The following is a 21,117-nucleotide window of genomic DNA, read 5'->3' on the forward strand; positions in this document are numbered from 1 at the left end:
CTTGTGCTCCCAATACAAGAAACCCTTAATTAGCTTGTGCTCCCAATACAAGAAACCCTTAATTAGCTTGTGCTCCCAATACAAGAAACCCTTAAATAGCCTGTGCTCCCAATACAAGAAACCCTTAATTAGCTTGTGCTCCCAATACAAGAAACCCTTAATTAGCTTGTGCTCCCAATACAAGAAACCCTTAATTAGCTTGTGCTCCCAATACAAGAAACCCTTAATTAGCTTGTGCTCCCAATACAAGAAACCCTTAATAACTTGTGTTCCCAATACAAGAAACCCTTAATTAGCTTGTGCTCCTAATACAAGAAACCCTTAAATAGCTTGTGCTCCCAATACAAGAAACCCTTAATTAGCTTGTGCTCCCAATACAAGAAACCCTTAATTAGCTTGTGCTCCCAATACAAGAAACCCTTACATAGCTTGTGCTCCTAATACAAGAAACCCTTAAATAGCTTGTGCTCCCAATACAAGAAACCCTTAATTAGCTTGTGCTCCCAATACAAGAAACCCTTAATTAGCTTGTGCTCCCAATACAAGAAACCCTTAAATAGCTTGTGCTCCCAATACAAGAAACCCTTAAATAGCCTGTGCTCCCAATACAAGAAACCCTTAATTAGCTTGTGCTCCCAATACAAGAAACCCTTAATTAGCTTGTGCTCCCAATACAAGAAACCCTTAATTAGCTTGTGCTCCCAATACAAGAAACCCTTAATTAGCTTGTGCTCCCAATACAAGAAACCCTTAATAACTTGTGTTCCCAATACAAGAAACCCTTACATAGCTTGTGCTCCTAATACAAGAAACCCTTAAATAGCTTGTGCTCCCAATACAAGAAACCCTTAATTAGCTTGTGCTCCCAATACAAGAAACCCTTAATTAGCTTGTGCTCCCAATACAAGAAACCCTTAATTAGCTTGTGCTCCCAATACAAGAAACCCTTAAATAGCTTGTGCTCCCAATACAAGAAACCCTTAAATAGCTTGTGCTCCCAATACAAGAAACCCTTAATTAGCTTGTGCTCCCAATACAAGAAACCCTTAAATAGTTTGTGCTCCCAATACAAGAAACCCTTAATTAGCTTGTGCTCCCAATACAAGAAACCCCTTAAAAAGCTTGTGCTCCCCAATACAAGAAACCCTTAAATAGCTTGTGCTCCCAATACAAGAAACCCTTAATTAGCTTGTGCTCCCAATACAAGAAACCCTTAATTAGCTTGTGCTCCCAATACAAGAAACCCTTAAATAGCTTGTGCTCCCAATACAAGAAACCCTTAATAACTTGTGCTCCCAATACAAGAAACCCTTAATTAGCTTGTGCTCCCAATACAAGAAACCCTTAATAACTTGTGCTCCCAATATAGATGAAAACATAGAAACTGCCAGTCAACCTTCAGCATGTACGTTTCTGACAATCAGACCATAAAAATAGACAGCTCAATAATCAGGGACATCAGTTAAAGATGAATAAAATGCCTGTCTGTTGCAGTACGTAAAGGTACCCGCGACACACCCATCTGGAATAATCACCAGTTACAAACTGCAAACATATGTACCCTCCTAGCATTCATGTTCAATGATGCTTTCAGCATGGAGCTTCTCAATGCTTTAGCTATGCACCAGCTGGCATAAGCAATGTTCTATCGCATGCTTTGACGTGGTATTCCTCATTCATTCACAGATACTTCAAATCATCATATAACTTTCAAAAAGTTTATCACAACATGAACCCTATAATCAGTGTAACCCAAATAGGATAATTGTCAGTTGCTTAATGCCACACTAACTATTAGCCGGCAATTGGGAAATAATCGGGTCTGGAACAGACAATCCAATGACTGACATTATCAGCATCAATCTACTTAATTAGCATGTGTCAATTAGTCACTGATCCCATTAGCTAACCCGTGAAGATCCGGGTTAGAATTGGTCTTCAGCAGGTGTCTGCACAGGACGTCGACCCTTGGGTGAAATGTCACGGTTCAGTTAAGAAAAAAGGTCGACGTCCTGTCCATTTGACCTTATACCAATTAACAGGGGATTAGAAAAGACAAAGCAATAATCCAGTGTTTTCACAAGGCGATAATCCAGATTATGCGGTCGAGAACACAGACAACAGGAGAAAAGTACTATAATTCGTCCATTTTATTTCGTATACGAAATCATCCAACATGAAGTAGGTGAGATGCACCATTTGCAAACTGTCTGGTTCATCTGAAAGATAATAAAAGTAGATTTATTATTTCTTTTTACAAATTCTTTTACACAGACCACGTTACACCACTCTACTGCTATATATAAATTGTTAGAATTGTTAACAAAATATATTAAACGATATGCAAAACATGGTCACGTACATTATTCAGATTTGATATATCTATTTTACTTTTATATTTTCCTTAGTAACAGATTGATATCAGGCATTGACAAGATGCTTACCTTTATGTCTACTTGGACACGGGGATGAGCATGGTCACCTTTCACCATCGTCACAATGTCATTGACAGTTGGCGCGAGTGACATTACACTTCTTTTCTGTGCACTTCCAGGATATCCAATTTTCGCTTCACTCATAAATCCACCAACACACAGGTATCATGTAACTGTGTATTTGCCATATCGAAATTGAATGCAATCTACCGCGTGTTCCTTCCTTAAATATGTTCATTATTGTGAATTCACTCTCATATGTATGATAACATTGATGACATTTTGAGTGAAATATGTTCACGCCTTATGCGATGCTTCGGTTATGGAAAATCTTAAAACAACACCTACTAGCAGATTAGCGTGACTCTAGCAACGCCTTAAACATCAAAGTTTACCGCGGGTCGACTTCGTGTCCATAGCGAAATTTCAAAAGGTCGACTTCTTGTCCATAAACCCTTCAGTAACCCATGCTTGTTGTAAGTGGTGACTAACGGGATCCGGTGGTCAGGCTCGCTGACTTGGTTGACACATATCATCGTATCCCAATTGCACAGATCGATGCTCATGCTGTTGATCACTGGATTGTCTGGTCCAGACTCGATTATTTACAGACCGCCGCCATATAGCTGGAATATTGCTGAGTGTGGCGTAAAACTAAACTCACTCGCTAGTTACTTTTTATGACAAAGTGTTTTTGAACATCGTGTTTAAGATACTTGTAAAGAAATTTATGTATCTACAGACACCATCATGCTCATATCGGTGTCATACTGCCAGTGCAAATAGTTACTATGGAACAGTTTAACATGAATACTGAAGGCACTGAACTGACCAATCCTTGTAACAACAAATACCTCTCTTAATGCCTTTCCAGACTACAGAAGACGTCACTTGTGGCATTAAATTTACAACTGGAATTCTTTATTCTTAAAAGATTTCAGCATGACATCTCCAACATTGTCACAATCAATGAGTGTGAGTGAGTGAGTGAGAGGTGAGTGAGTGAGAGGAGTGAGTGAGTGAGTGAGTGAGTGAGTGAGTGAGTGAGTGAGTGAGTGAGTGAGTGAGTGAGTGAGTGAGTGAGTGAGTGAGTGAGTGAGTGTTAGTTTTACACCACTTTTAGTTATATTCCAGCAATATCACGGCTCGGGAAACCAAAAATGGGCTTTACACATTGTGGGGAATCAAACCCGGGTCTTCAGCGTAAGCAAATTCTTTAATCACTAGGCTAACCCACACCACCATGATACAAACTTAAGAGTGAAACACAGTATTTAAATAACCCTGCCCACTGCACCCCTTTCAGACTGAAATACTTATACACAAGATTTTCTGCTCCATTTGGTGATCATGTAACAAGGTGAGGTGAAGAGATATGGGGTTTAACATCGTGCTTGAGAATATTTCGCTCATATGACGACGTGCATGTGTGTGTATGTGTATGTGCGGCTGCTTGTACTAGCCCAGACTTAAGCTGGTTTTATAGTGCTAGCCCACTGACATACCATGCCGCAGTGAAGCATGAATACCCCACTCAGACACATTATACTGACTCCGAGCCGACCAGTCCTTCTTGTACCCATTAATGCCGAGCGCCAGGCAGGGACCAACAAGTACCATATTTTAACGCCTTTTGGTATGACGCGGTCGGGGATCGAACCCGCGACCTACGGCTCTCCGGGCGGACGCTCCACCCACTACACCACGGAGGTGGTCCTGTACCATGTAACAAAGAACAACACAGAACTATAATGACGTCCGGCAAATTCATGTGGTATGTTATTTCAACAGTCCACATCCCATTTCAACGAGTTGGTTCCTGATGGAATGCATGTCAAGTGGTGTTTGGACGTTTCTAGTACAGATAAATCACGAGACCTTGAATACATGAAAGGGTCAACAGAAGAATTAAGGGGTTCAGTGATTTGCATACTCTGGCATCATATCTCAAGGACCGTTTAATTGCATAAATATCGATATCAATTCAAACATTTCAAAAGGCCGAGTCAATACACTTACAAAAATGTTATCTGTTCACAAGGAAGTTCTATATCTCTTATCCCGTGCTGTTCAGCTCAAAGAAGGCGTTTCTATTCGAGGTCATGTCGTACAGCATTTAAAGCTACTGCACTCAAACCAATCCAATCTATTCACCAATGTATATTGTCAGATCATATCACTATCATCATCAATGTAAAAAAGGAAACTTAACCCTTTGTACCCAACAAAACATACCCGATAGATCACAACAGACCCTTTCATCAAGGGTTATCATAAAATAATCATGACTGTCCCTCATTCTGTCTTGTCCGCCATCACTAAACAGGCGTAGCTAGGGCCCTTTCTCCTCTTTCCCTATAGTGATAACCATACAGTGATTTATCACACGGCTACCATGGTATAACTGTCGTATACAATAGCTGGGCAATATGTCCCTCAGAGTGTTAACAACCTTTTGTCATGTGTGAACAGTAAACTGATACTAAAAGGGGAGTCGACGCCCATCACTGACGTTACAGACAGCTCTCACATCACAAGCACATTTTGTAAATGTAAAATTGGGTGTGTGAAGGTTAAATTGCCTACTTAAAAGTTCATTAGCTGTCATAACATTTATCAGGTGTGAAGTTTTAGCAATCAGTGTTACAAATAAGCACAAGTAACAACTTTTCCATGGAATTATTTCACCATTAACATGCTATACATGTATGTACTTACTATTTTTCAGGGCAGCTGGTAGTGAACGCAGACTTGAATAAGGTACTGTTTTCCTGAAAACAGAACAGAAGTTAAACGTGACAAATACAAACAGAGCGTACTGGAATATAATCCTAAACACTTTTACACAACCTCAAGTATGGTCTTACACAGTGGAAGGACCAACACAAACAAGCTTCACATGGGGAAAAACAACTTAGTTCGTCAAGTCAAGGCTTTAACCACTGAGCTAAACAATCCGTCAATAATCTCAACACCATTCCATTATCTGAATCTATGGGTCAACCAAGCGCAGCATGAGATCACAAACTTTCAAGTCAGGTTAACCACTACAAATTTTCCACAAGATGTACTAAAATTCTCACAACATAAAACAAATATATACATGCCTATTCTATGAAAAATCCTCCAGATTCATGGTTAAAACATTCATGACTGATTCACATACAGTTCAGCAAGAAGAGTACAAAATATTATACAGCCTCTGTGTGGCGATGTCAACTCCTCATCCATTAAGAAATCACCTGTCCCTCCCTTCATACACAGGCCATGCCTCCTATCACCATGTACATTTGACTGTAATACCATCCACGCTATAATATCTCTGCTTAATATAATCAGACTATTAGTTAAATATCCATTTCCGTAAACAAAACCTGATCCAGACTTCACCTGTCTTGACAAGTAGATTCACCGGAGACAGTATCAGGTACCGAGAACAGATTCACTTGAGACAATCAGGTAGAGTGCAGATTCATTCGAGACAGTGTTGGGTATCGAGAGTACACTCATGTGAAACTATCAGATATTGAGAGGATATTACAAAACATTGATCTGTTGTTGTGGTGTGTCTGGGTTGAGTCTTATATCCAGTAATGAAATCAGAGCAACATTTTCCACCTGTTGGTTGGAAATGGCGATCAAACTGCATGGAGAACAGGCCAGACATAGGTGACAATGGGCTACTGAAAGGTTAAACACATCAATAATGTTGTTGGAGAAAAGGTGTATGTCAGGCATGTCATCGTAACCATTTCCTGAACAAACATGACCTGAAAGTAGTTCACAGATATCTACCACTCCTTGACCATTGTTAGGGTGGTATGGTGTCCACATTTCCTTAACCTGGCCACAGGGTTGTGTTGGGCTGGGGCGGGGGCGGGCTGGGGCTGGGGCTGGGGCTGGGCTGGGGCTGGGGCTGGGGCTGGGGCTGGGGCTGGGGCTGGGGCTGGGGCTGGGGCGGGGCTGGGCTGGGCTGGGCTGGGCTGGGCTGGGCTGGGGCTGGGCTGGGCTGGGGCTGGGCTGGGACTGGGGGCTGGGGCTGGGCTGGGGCTGGGGCTGGGGCTGGGGCTGGGCTGGGGGCTGGGGCTGGGGCTGGGGGCGGGGGGGGGGCTGGGGCTGGGGACGGGGACGGGTAACCTGGATACCCGGGACAGGTGGGTAATGAGTTAGACCCGGGTACCCGTCTCAATACCCAGACCTGTCATGATCACATGACTAATAGATTAAACAATGTAGTATATTATTCTTACATGATTAAAACATTGTTTTGTCTTTGAAGATTTAGACATAATTACAGTCACTTCCTTTGAATAAAATGTATGGTTAAGATATTGAAAAACCTTGAAATGTTAGCCTCCGAGCTGAAGAATATATTGCCATTTCTTACATATTTGATGTCAGGAATTAACATAACGGGTATCCGGGTAGGGTAGTGTAATAAGAGGTAGGGTAGGGTAATAAGGGGTAGGGTAGGGTAATAGAGGGAGGGTACCCGGGTAGAAAATTCTGACCCGCCCTAGCCCTAGTGTTGTGACACTGCACAACTATCTCCAGTGCTCAGACATTCATTCTCTCAGGGCAGAGCACAAGAAACAATCCGACCAACACATCAAGACATACAGCAACAAGTGTAGAAGTGAGCACAGCTCACATACCTCCGCTTCCCACTTTGGGACATGGAAATGACAAATTATATATATATATATATATATATATATATAATGTGACAAGGATCAGCAGCTCACAAGACTCTCTCCTTGACTCTACTAAACTTTATATACATGTATAGCTTCAGAGACATGCTCCAGACAAGATAACCATCAAACACATTTTGCACCGAGTCATGTTGCCATGGAAACAACAAAAAATATAATTCTGATTAACTTTAGAATAGTAAAAGGCACATCTGTGGGTCATGATCAACTTGTGTGTTAAGTTTGGAGAATCTAGCATGTGTAGTTTCGGTGATGAGCTCTGGACAAGCTAACCATCAAACACATTTTTGCACCAAGTCATGTTACCATGGAAACAAAAAAAAAATATAATTCTGATAAACTTCAAAATAGCAAAATCACATCTATGGGTAATGATTAACATGTGTGTGAAGTTTGGTGAACCTAGCATGTACACTTTAAGAGATATGCTCATGACAAAGTTTCGGAACTGAAGGATTGATGGAAACACAAAAGGACGGACAGAATGATTGAGTTTAGTTTTACGCCATGCACTCAGCAATATTCCAGCTATATGGCGGCAGTACAGACAGAATGAATGCTATATACCCGTTACTTCATAAGCGGGGTAAAATATACATAATACTAGTCAATAATTAACTGGTGTTCAAGTGGGTGGGTAGGTTTGATTGTTGGTTGTTTAACGCCGCACTCAGCAATATTCTAGCTAAATGGTGGCAGTCTGTAAAAAATTCAGTCTGGACCAGACAATCCAGTGATCAACAGCATGAGCATCGATTCATGCAATTGGCATATAATGACATGTATCAACCAAGTTAGCGAGTCTGACCACCTAATCCCATCAGCCGTTTCCTACGACAAGCACAGGTTGTTTAAGACCAATTCTCATAAACCAAGCACAGTACATGGGTGTCTATCACTCTGAAGATACTTGTATAAAATAAACACGTGCAAAAAGGATAACAAAATTCAAACATCATACATATCTAACTTGACTTTGCCACGTCCAAAACTGTTGTAATATCAACTGATACAGCTTGGAAAGTATCTTTCACACACAACTAGAGTACAGGCAAGTTCTGGTAAAGAACAATATATCTACATGTACTGTCCAATATCCTCTTTCCAATAAGACTTGAATGTATAAAATAAAAAATTTGATTGAGGTTTTGTGCCCTTTTCAGCAATATTGCAGATATATTATATCACGGTGGGAATACATTTATTTAATTTAATTTAAATATAATTTGATCTCTTCTCATTGATCAATTTACTTATTTATTTATAAAATTATTTATCTATTTATCGAGAGGGGGTCAGCTATTATCCACTCTGCTTCATCTTGTGTACAAGCAAGTTAAACACAAGAACCCACATACCCATGTCAACAAAACAAGGACAACAACTGGAGGCCAATAAAAGGCTACAAAGACGTTTTTGTTCAGGTACTTCCTAATTCCACCTGGAACCACCACCTCAGGCAGCAATTCAATAATGACATACACCACCAATGATCCATCTTGACAAAGTAACATTTACAGAGAGCAAACAAGAGTCTTTGCTACTCCCCGTTGCCTGTAAGTGCACTTGTATATGACAACACATGACTGCAAACATTCAAATAAGGGAAGAAATTTTTTTTATGTTATTTGCATGTTCACACGTTCGGATAAAAAGAACATTCACACTGCCATCATATTTCACATGGGATTTTATTTTGGACATAACTGATCAATACTTGCGTAAACAAGGTGCTCTTTTCTTATCTCCACCCTTGCGGAACATGAATATTCACCACGACTAATAACAAAACTTACAACGGATTTCGAAGTGGAGAAAGTGTACAAGAAATATATGAATTAGGAGATGTAATGAAAGTATTGTTTCGTTACCACTGATTTTGTTACATACCCTCTTTTGTTACATACCTCTGTTTTTGTTACATACCTCTGTTTTTGTGACATACCTCTGATTTTGTGACATACCTCTGATTTTGTGACATACCTCTGTTTTTGTGACATACCTCTGATTTTGTGACATACCTCTGATTTTGTGACATACCTCTGATTTTGCAACACAGTATGTTTATCTCCATTCTACCATAACCGCGTTAAGATTTAAAAACAATACATATTGTGTTGGAAAATCCAAGGTGTATAAAATGTGATCATATACCTCTGAATGACTTAAATTAACCAATCACAATCCAGTATTTACTGAAGTCAGGGTAAAATATATCGATTAAACATTTTACATGTTTGACATAGAAATAATATCTGTTGTCAAAAAAGTGAAACACAGTTTATCACATGAAAAGTTTTGATACAATGAAGACTAGCAAAAATAATTTAATTAAACTTTCCATGCACAAAAATATAATGCATGAGCCGAGACAAAAATCATAAAACTGACAAGGCATTTATCTAAATACATTAAACAGCAAGAGACGTGAGAACGGAAAACACTCACTTTTCCTTCCTGTCAATTTCCCCCAGTCGTTTGAAGAACTGTCAACCTAGTAAACTCTCTCCAACAAATCCATTCAGGTCTGTTCTTGATATTATATCAGCCATGGTAGCTAGATATATGGGTCAAAGGTCCTCCCATCTCATCCCCACCACACCCATGTCTGTTCTTTCACAAAGACCTACTTTGTGGTAGACTACCGACGACAACCGACGACAACCACCGTGCAGCCACTGACAGCTTCCTAGTACTGGTTGAACATGTCAGTGAACATATGTCCACAAAACCTTCAGTCAGCATCAGGGGTGGAAATAACTTTAAAATTGATAGTGTACTCCGGTACAGTGGCACATGTAAAGTCACTTGCCCTGATAATTTTTCCACTATACCGACCGTTTTCTTGCCGATTTTTTAAATAAACAACATAATTAACATTGGAAAGTCAACTGGACACCGGTACAGTGTGATATACAAATTTGCTTGCCCGACAGAAAAAAACACTAGACTCGGACATCGGGCAATGGGTTATTTCCACCCCTGAGCATCAAGCAAATATAAAAAATTTTTAACAAAAAACATGTTTAAAAAAATGAATCAGTGATAATCAACCAATCACACAACGTCATATTCTGTCTATAGACAATACAGCAGGAGGTTACCCAACAATCCATTAGGGATGAGTTAACTGTACGAGCTCAGTTGCGCCTATTATAGCCAGAAATCACCCGAGCAGAGAGCAAAGTATATTAAATGGATTCAAGCATGAAAGGTGAGGTGTACTATCCATCACTGTGAACGGTAACTACTACTTAAGGCTGGTCTGACAGTGTCATGTACAAATGAAGGAGGAAACATAAGATTTATGGTAATTTGTCATGCTTGCACTAATGATAAGCAGAGAATTCCAAGTATTAAGTGAGTGAGTGAGTGAGTGAATTTAGTTTTACCCCGCTTTCAGCAATATTCGAGCAATATCTTGATGGGGGACACCAGAAATGGGCTTCATGCACTGTACCCATGGGGGGGAATTGAACCCGGGCCTTAGGCGTGACAAGCGATCGCTTCAACCACTTGGCTACCGACAGCCCCTGTGCATCAAGATGTCGAACTTATGTTTCAGTAGTTTTACTTGCTCAGGACCTTTTCTTTTAACACCACAGGATTATCCCTGTTCATATATGGGAAGAACATTTTTACATTTGCTTACAAAAATGTATTGTTTATGTGTAGTGAGTGAGTGAGTGAGTTTAGTTTTACGCCGCACTCAGCAATATTCCAGCTATATAGCGGCAGACTGTAAATAATCAAGTCAGGACCAGACAATCCAGTGATCAACAGCATGAGCATAGATCTGCGCAACTGGGAACCGATGACATGTGTCAACCAGGTCAGCGAGCCTGACCACCCGATCCCGTTAGTCGCTTCTTACGACAAGCATGGGTTACTGAAGATCAATATTGTAACTCGGACCTTCACGGGTACACACAACATTAAGACTAGACAGTCCTTGTAGCATCCCATCTGTGTCACATGGCAGGCAGGGCAACAACAAGTACCATCTTCAAATGATACAGGTGGAATCCGATTGGACAATGGGATAGACATTACTTGTAATAGCCACCAGTAGTGCTATCATCAAGAGATAAAATTCAAGCGTAGTTCAGCAAAGGGGCATACTAGGATCACAGCTGATCCTCCGATGGGGCAATATTGATACACTGCTCAAAAGGATTTACACAACATTTGGAGCTAGGTGCTTTACAAGCAAATTGGTTCTAATATTATGAGTAATATATTTTTTATGCATGATGAAAAACATTTTGGTATGATGGTATTATTTTGAAGATCAGCATGTTTTTTCTGAGTTAGTTGTCAAAAATCAAAGTCTTGTACAAACCTGCAGTTGATTCTATGAAAATAAATAATTCATATCAGAAAAATGACAATAAAATATCATCATAGAGCCATTTATACACAACAACCAAAGAGCTGCAGAGAACACGCCTGTGAATATTTCATCTGCAGCCATAGATCTCCCTCAAAATAATAATTTATTTGTATAAGTGTTGTCATCCATAACACTTAAGTCCAAACAAGGTAATGGCTTCAGAACCTTGAGTGAGTGAGTGAGTGAGTGAGTGAGTGAGTGAGTGAGTGAGTGGAGTGAGTGAGTGAGAGGAGTGAGTGAGTGAGTGAGGGAGTGAGTGAGGGAGTGAGGGAGTGAGGGAGTTGGGGTTCTGTTTTGCCTCTTCTTTAAATAGCGTTAAATCAGCATAAAGGTTATGAGACAACAGAAAAGGGCTTTAGATCTTACAATACTAGATATACACAGCATATTAAACCTTCATATTCATCCAAGACCAAAAAGGGACTTTTCAATGTATAAGTAGAACTCTACCTCTCAGACGCATCTGTACAAAGGAAACCCTTGTAGAATGAAACATTCCCTATTACAGGGTACAGAAAGCCGTATGTGGCTGTATACATTTCATAATGAATACTTGAAACTGGCCCCACCTTCCATTCATAACACTATTTGCCTTTCATGATGCAAAATTTACAAACAAATGACATTGTTAGTTTTAGTTCAATCAGGTATCTATCAGACTCGTGCGGACTGACACAATGATAAAACATCGTGAAGTCCCATGGAGGATGTGCAATTGTGTGAAATCCAAACCACTTGCGAGGATATGTTTGTTTGAATGCTACTAATCATATGGTACATCTTGTTTTCACAGAAACTGAAAATGTTTACTCTGAGATGGTCATGAAGAGATAATATACCTATGCAAGCTGAGCACCATCAATGGAGACTGTTATCCTCTACTCAATGAAGTAACCATAAAAACTCAGGGGACTCGGTGCAGACATAGACTCAAGGTACTGTAGCTCACTGGAAATATTAGAGTGAGGTGAATTTTGGTTTAACGTCGTGCTTGAGAATATTTCGCTCATATGACGACGTGTATGCGTGTGTATGTGTGGCTGCTTGTACTAGCCTAGACTGAAGCTGGTTTTATAGTGCTAGCCCACTGAGATACCATGCCGCAGTGAAGCATGAATACCCCACTTAGACACATTATACTGACTCCGAACCGACCAGTCCTTGATGTACCCATTAATGCCGAGCGCCAGGCAGGAACCAACAAGTACCCTATTTCAACGTCTTTTGGTATGACGCGGCCGGGGATCGAACCCGCGACCTTCCGCTCTCTGGGCGGACGCTCTAACCACTACACCACGGAGGCGGTCTATTAGAGTTAGTGAGTGAGTGATGGAGTGGAACGGAGTTTTATGCTGTTTTAGCAATATTCCAGCAATATCACGGGCAGGGTAGGTAGGTGGGTGAATGGGTTGAGTCTTACATCTCTTTTAGCAATATTCCAGCGATATAATGGCGGGGGACACCACAACACCTAAATCTTGAACCGACTACAGTTTAACAGTACCATGTTTGTGCACACATTCATGCATGAGATTCTTGGAGGAATCAAGTTGTGATACTGGAATCTTCTCATTGACACATGTTTTGATTTCACTTTAATCTCATTTTATACATATTTTGTGATGAAGTTTAAATATTTTTCAATGTTGAAAAGACTAATTCACTTTTTTGATGACTTATATTTTAAAATGAAATGGTCACTAACATTTCACAATCATCATAACCAGGTTGGCATATAAATTCTGTAAACTCCCATTTGCACCCAACTTCAGAAAATATGCTTTGTTACACACTCTTTTGGAAAGAAATTAATCTACACACTTGAACACCTATCAAACAAATTTTCAAGAGGTTGTATTCATAACATGTTTTAAAATTCTCAATAAAATATAAAACCTATCTGAATTATTACTTTATAATAATCAGGGCGTTACTTAATTTCAGAAACTCAAACCATTACCTACCAACTGATACAGGATGATGGCTTAAAACACCCCTAAATGAAACATTATGTTCTCTTTGTAATTCAAATGATATTGGAGATGAATTTCATTTTCTGTATATTTGCCCAACCTTGGCAGAAAGGACAAAATTATATGAACAACTATTACTGTAAAAACCCATATGTGCACAAAATATATCAGCTTTGTCACTCTAAAAAAGTAAGAACAATTAGCAAATTATTTTGCATAATAATAATGTCTCATTAAACAAGGCCAAAAATGAGTGAGTGAGTGAGTGAGTTAGTGAGTGAGTGAGTGAGTGAGTTAAGTTTTTATGCTGCACTCACTCAGCTATATTCCAGCTATATGGCGGCGGTCTGTAAATAATCGAGTCTGGACCAGACAATCCAGAGATCAACATCATGAGCATCAATCTACACAATTAGGATACGTTGACATGTGTCAACCAAGTCAGTGAGCCTGACCACCCAATCCCTTCAGTTGCCTCTTATCACAAGCATGGGTTACTGAAGATCAATTCTAAAACAGTAACCCATGAGAGTAACATTGTTCATCAAACTGGTTAAATGCATGCAACCAAGCGATATGTTTACATTACCATTTTGTGTATCATACATGTATGTAACCTGTAGTGCTGCAATGATTCACCCAGACCTTGATTCGATTCTATTTTCAATATTGGACCCTCAGATTTCATTTAACTCTGAGTCGGCTTTTTTTATCGTGAAATACTCGTCAACTTGGCGATGTCAACTAACAATTCTCACTGGATAATTAGCCCAGTGTCAACCAATCACGTTTCTCCTCATGTCAGCGCTTGAACTGTTCAAGTTTGAGTCAATATTACGTTCTTGCTGTGTGGAAATAATTTAAATAGGTACTCAAATATCAAATCAAAATAGTGATAATGGTTATTGAAAATCGAAACTAAGGTGTCAGATTCAATTTTCGATGAATCAAACCGAATCGTTGCAGCCCTAGTAATGCCACAGAACATTGCGACAACTCAGTCCTACATCTTGAAATCTTTGTATGCGGTGATATTTATCAATTTTTTCAGAACAGCATACATATCTTGCATCAATATGGGTCTGAGTGAGGGTTCCTTGGAACATTAAGTTGCTGACTAAGGGAAATCCAGTTAATACTTTACAACTTCAGAAAAACCTGAGACATCGATTTCAGGAACCCAAAACTGCTGTTTCTGGATCATTTAGGATTCAAACCCACAACATTCTAACAGCTAGAGGACTAACTCATGCCTACATGGCCATCCATCTGTCAAGTGTATAATTCGTGGAACATGAAAACCAGTGCTTTGTGAAGTAAGTATAGATCAATGAAGTAAGTAACCATCAACCATTTTGACCACGCAATCAACACACTAGCAATCAATCACATGATCACATAATCAACACACTGGCAATCAAATGACATGACTACGCAATCAACACACTGGCAATCAAATGACATGACCACGTAATCAACACACTGGCAATCAAATGACATGACCACGTAATCAACACACTGGCAATCAAATGACATGACCACGCTAATCAACACACTGGCAATCAAATGACATGACCACGTAATCAACACACTGGAAATCAATGACATGACCACGTAATCAACACACTGGCAATCAAATGACACGACATCGTAATCAACACACTGGCAATCACATGACAAGACCACGACAATCAAATGACATGACCACGCAATCAACACACTGGCAATCAAATGACATGACCACGTTAATCAACACACTGGCAATCACATGACATGACCCACGAATCAATCAACACACTGGCAATCAAATGACATGACCACGTAATCAACACACTGGCAATCATGACATGACGTAATCAACACACTGGAAATCAAAATGACCACTAAATCAACACACTGGCAATCACATGACACGACCACGTAATCAACACACTGGCAATCAATGACATGACTACGTAATCAACACACTGGCAATCAAATGACATGACTACGCTAATCAACACACTGGAAATCAATGACATGACCACGTAATCAACACACTGGCAATCACATGACATGACCACGTAATCAACACACTGGCAATCACATGACACGACCACGTAATCAACACACTGGCAATCAATGACATGACCACGTAATCAACACACTGGCAATCAAATGACATGACTACGCAATCAACACACTGGCAATCAATGACATGACCACGCAATCAACACACTGGCAATCACATGACATGACCACGTAATCAACACACTGGAAATCAATGACATGACCACGCAATCAACACACTGGCAATCAAATGACACGACCACGTAATCAACACACTGGCAATCACATGACATGACCACGTAATCAACACACTGGAAATCAAATGACATGACCACGTAATCAACACACTGGCAATCACATGACATGACCACGTAATCAACACACTGGCAATCAATGACATGACCACGCAATCAACACACTGGCAATCAAATGACATGACCACGTAATCAACACACTGGCAATCAATGACATGACCACGTAATCAACACACTGGCAATCACATGACATGACCACGTAATCAACACACTGGAAATCAAATGACATGACCATGCAATCAACACACTGGCAATCAAATGACATGACCACGCAATCAACACACTGGCAATCAAATGACATGACCACACAATCAACACACTGGCAATCAACACACTGGCAATCAAATGACATGACCATGCAATCAACACACTGGCAATCAAATGACATGACCACGCAATCAACACACTGGCAATCAAATGACATGACCACACAATCAACACACTGGCAATCAAATGACAACTGGACCACCCAATCAACATACTGGCAATCAACTGGACCACCCAATCAACATACTGGCAATCAGATGACAACAATCCTCCCAATCCACATATTGGCCATCAACACACAACTGCAATTTCTCATACCCATTGTGCACACTCAATTACTCTTTTCGTCACCCAGTATCTGTATACATCTCCAAATGTATCACAAGCTTTGCCACTATTTTCCAGTCAACTTACTTTTCTCCAAGTTCCTCTATGAAGACTTCAACAGGTCCCTGGTTCTCTGACAAGTGTTGTATATGGGCATTATACAACCTGTCTGTGTGGCTAGCCAGCAGTACCTGCAACACAGTACAACACAGTACAACATAGTGTTACACAGTGTTATACACTTGACATCAGTTTACCATTTCAGGACAGTTTTTACAGCTTCCATATCCAGTATTAACATATCAAATATTGCTACTCTTAAACAGACACAGCCATTACTATTTATTAATAATCTGGACACAAGCGGTTTGCTGACAAGATAGACATTCTATTTACATCTGAAGTGGCCTATGTGTGTCATAAGAGTAGTGGTAGGTGTTCCTGAGAAGTTAACACGGGAATGTTTATCTATCCACTTGAAACTCAATTCATGAATAAATCTGCCACTGAACATTTGAATCCAGACCCTGTCCACTCAGCAGCCAGTTACTCAAATGGCCAGGGCCCCATTCCTCAAAGCGAACGCAGCGCAAAGTTGATCGTAACTCCCATACTTTAACATCGACTTACGACTGTTGTAGCGCTACGATCGCTTTGAGGAACGGGGCCCAGATCATGCAGCAGCCAGACAGTATTTGACTTGATGGCAGCTACCGTCTCTGTCATCATCTCAAGTCTATTTTGAGCGATGCAATTGTCAACAATATTCTAGTTATATTCATGCAATCAGTAACTGATTCAACCACTGACTTCAAGTGTTGGGGGTAATCCATGCAGGACTGCCCCTCTAACACCAGGGTTTTACATGACGCTAGATTCCTGCGTATTTGACGCAACAATTTTGTTAACGACGCTCAAAATACTTTCATACGAGTCAAGCTTGAGGCAAGTTTTATAGGTGGCCCTCACAATTCAGTTCAATAAAATCGATTTGATAAGCAAAAAATGATAATGTTCGATGATAGTTTGACTTTACAGAGCTGTCAGATTGATTGTTCCAGAGAACTCAGAGGAGACAGTAATTCTGGCTCTTTGAATTGAACAATGTTGTATTTTCATTTGGTGGTCTGGCATACACAGTTACATACTGAGAATGATTAACACAATATTAAATTTTCATGACTCCCAAATATTGAAAATGACTCCCAAAAATAAATATTGTGATCACCATGACTCCCATTTTTAAAAGACTGTGTAAAACCCTGTAACACCCTCTTGAAAATTCAAAGTAACACTTATGGGCACAATTTTAACCAACTACCATAAGGAAGTAACAGAACACTGACTATTTTCAACATAGAGAACTAGTCACATGAAAATAATATGGTATGCCAAAACTATAATCCCCAAATAAAACAAAATATCAGGCATTCTTTAACTTCCACTGAATAGCATATTTTCATATTTCCAGAACAGAAACACTTTTGTACAAATTTACTCATGATTACTGCGCATATTAGCAAACAAACTCTGACCCCTCTCAGCTCAAATCAAAATGTGAGCCCCACCCAATTCCCCTTTGGAAAGAAAGGCCATTAAATATGCTGTGGTTTGGACACCTGTGTATCGCCTATCAACAACTGAGCACCTCCTCCTCAGCTCTATTGTATAGACATGTGATAAACAAGTTGTAGTTTGTGATGTACATTCTCATATGACATGTTTTAGAGTTTCACATGACCAAATTTAGCTTATATTATTTATTACGATTTTTACATAATATTTCTATTACAGGCATTTTTTCAAAACCAAAATGCATATTTAATTTGATCTGATTTGCAAAGCAATTTGACATTTACTTATTTCCACTTTCTTGAACCATAAACAAATTACTAAAAATCTATTACGTTTTTACATCAGTAATATAAACATGTGTTATATTTAGGATCACACTTTCTTACAAAAGTACAGATTCTATTACTTTGGTTGGCTTGAGTCCCATTCAGGATTCAAACCCACACCCTCAAGAGTCAGGCACCTAATCGCCAGCACACAAAGTCAGATGCCAAACCCGCTCAGCTACTCTTAAATAGACAACCTTTATCATTTATTAAGTCTGGACATGAAATGTTTACTGACAAGACAGATCCCTCTATTCAATACTATTAACCAACTTCACCCGAAAGGGGATGGGGTAGACAGTTTCCCTTATACAATGAGCCCCAACATTCCCAGACTCTTGTACTTAAGGTTAGGTAATGGTAAAACAACAACTTGTCATTTCAAACAAGCCATAATCCCTACTATGATATTTCTGAAAAATATTTCTGTAAACCACAGAAAACCCTACTGACTTTACCTCTCAACAAACCAACCTCAAACCGTTACTCCTACAGCTAAACTGTGACGTCCCCTGGCTTCAGCTTATTAAATCCTATGTGGAAATAATGTGTCACCTCATTGTTTCAAATGAAGTCTGATTGACAGGTGATTCAAGAAGTTATGTAATTTTGTAAAATAGGAAAATACAGATATATCTTCCTCACACAAAGTGTCAAGTGGAAAAATGCAAAGCATACAAACTATATACTGTCAAATAAGAACACAATTTCAATTTTTATTAGATCTTAGCCAGTTCTGTGCTTTTCTAAAAGTATCTTTAGGAAAATAGCATCAATATTTAAATGTCATGTTAAGGTGACCTGCTTATAGTATTTGTTATTGCTCACCATAATTCGTTGTTAAATTTGGAGGGGAGAAAATCTAATTCCACACTTGTGAAGTTTTGGTCCGATGGATTCACTTGAATCTTTAGCATCATCCTTCTATAGTCCAGAGCGGGGACAATACTGATCAGATGTTTAGTGTTTTGTTGATCAACTTGACATTCAACAATTTTCAGCAAAATGAAGGCAGTCTGTAAATAGTGTGGATCATCAATCCAGTGATTGACATCATAAACACGGATCTACACAACTGGGACACAGAAATGACATGCTCAATCAAGGGATGTTGACATACAAATACATATGGTTTGGGCTGGACCACCAGGACACTATGAACATTGTACGATGCAGGGGAAACAAGTGAGAGGGAAGCCATATAAATATTCTGAGCATGAAGAAATTTATCTTGATTTCAGTAATTCAATAAGACTGTCTTTTTAACAACTAAAAGATTGTTATTCTTAAATTTATACCTAACATAATTAATATAAACAGTAGAATGCTATGACAGACAAATTCAGACCCTGAAACTTAAATTGAGACTCGACATAAGCACATGCAGAAATTCTGCAAACGTTTCCTTATTCAGAACTGACCATTTATTTGAAACAGCTGAACTATTTAACTTCAATCTTAATTGAGAAAAAATGTTATTTAAAAATTAACCCCTTTCAGATTGGAATGTTTGTTTTGAATTGGTGTTCTTTTCTGAATTTTCTAAATTGGTTCATTGAAAAATTAATATATCTGCCCTCATTAACCAACACACATATTTACTCCAGTTAAAAAATGAAAATGAGTCACTTGACCATCAAGATCTTTCCATCAATCTAGAACTGTCATGAAACAAAAACATATGCCAACCAGGCCACTGTCAAACATGGATCAGATTCAGTTGGTGGCAGTGGCAGTGGTCTGTAAATAATCGAGTCTGGACCAAACAATCCAGTGATCAACAGCATGAGCATCGATCTGCACAATGGGGAACAGATGACATGTGTCAACCAAGTCAGCGAGTCTGACCACCCGATCCCATTAGTCGCCTCTTACCACAAGCATGGGTTACTGAAGATGAATATTCTGACCCAGACCTTCACGGGTCTACTCAACTTCTAGTGAGTGAGAGCAATTAAGTATGGTTTTACGTCGCGTTTAACAATATTCCAGCAATATCACGGCAGGGACACCAGAAATAGGCTTCACACAATGTACCCATGTACATTGTAACATTTCCATCAAAAGTTTAGGAGAATGGTACAAATATTTACAACTAAAAGTACTTAACATTGTCAAAATACAAGCTCAGATAAGTATATCCAGGACCCTTTTCTTTTCAGTTTAAGAAAATATCCTACCACACAAACTGATCGCATGTTTGGAAAAGACATTTGGAAACATTATTCAGTTAGTGATCTTTTTAAGTCCTATTTGCTACCTGAAAATCATTACAATCAGCAAACCATGAAAAAATAACAGAAATGACAAGAATAAGTTTTGTTCCATCTTATCAGAACAGAGGTCACTCAAGCATTCAAATTTTGCCACAATGACCAGTTGTGCCCTGAACGTTGGGGACACTATTCAATGACAGCTGCTCTTCAAGGTCAACTTGTGGATGAAAAAGGATTTGAACAACAGGCATGGATGACAGCAGTAACACTGACAACTGTCAGAGGAAAAATACAAAGAAACCAACTTGTCACCACATAAACAGTGTAGAAGCCTTCTGTTGAAGAAACTATATAAAGTGAGGGAGTTGGGTTTAATGGAGATTTGGACAGAATTCCTGTGTTTATCATAGAAAATCACCGACACAGCAACAAAATATAAGGGATGTTCACTGAAGTGACCAGAAAGACCAAATTCAGAGGAAAAAATTAAGTCCGTATTTCTTAAATTAAGAGATATAGCATAATTA

At 39.3% G+C, this 21,117-nt stretch overlaps 1 protein-coding gene across 2 annotated transcripts in view; it reads right to left on the reverse strand.

Moving 5' to 3' along the window:
* LOC124271375 (putative bifunctional UDP-N-acetylglucosamine transferase and deubiquitinase ALG13) overlaps nucleotides 1-21,117 on the reverse strand; it is a 130,641-nt gene that overhangs the window by 36,811 nt on the left and 72,713 nt on the right. For both annotated transcript variants that reach the window (XM_046706510.1, XM_046706499.1), the window contains exons 11-12: nucleotides 16,561-16,664; nucleotides 5,154-5,206 (exon numbers count right to left, since the gene is read on the reverse strand). In XM_046706510.1, coding sequence (XP_046562466.1) covers nucleotides 5,154-5,206; nucleotides 16,561-16,664 — 157 coding nt within the window. The remainder of the gene's footprint in view (nucleotides 1-5,153; nucleotides 5,207-16,560; nucleotides 16,665-21,117) is intronic.

This window comes from Haliotis rubra, unplaced genomic scaffold (assembly GCF_003918875.1).
Source record: "Haliotis rubra isolate DU_JTF1 unplaced genomic scaffold, ASM391887v1 Scf1025, whole genome shotgun sequence".
NCBI lineage: Eukaryota > Metazoa > Mollusca > Gastropoda > Lepetellida > Haliotidae > Haliotis > Haliotis rubra.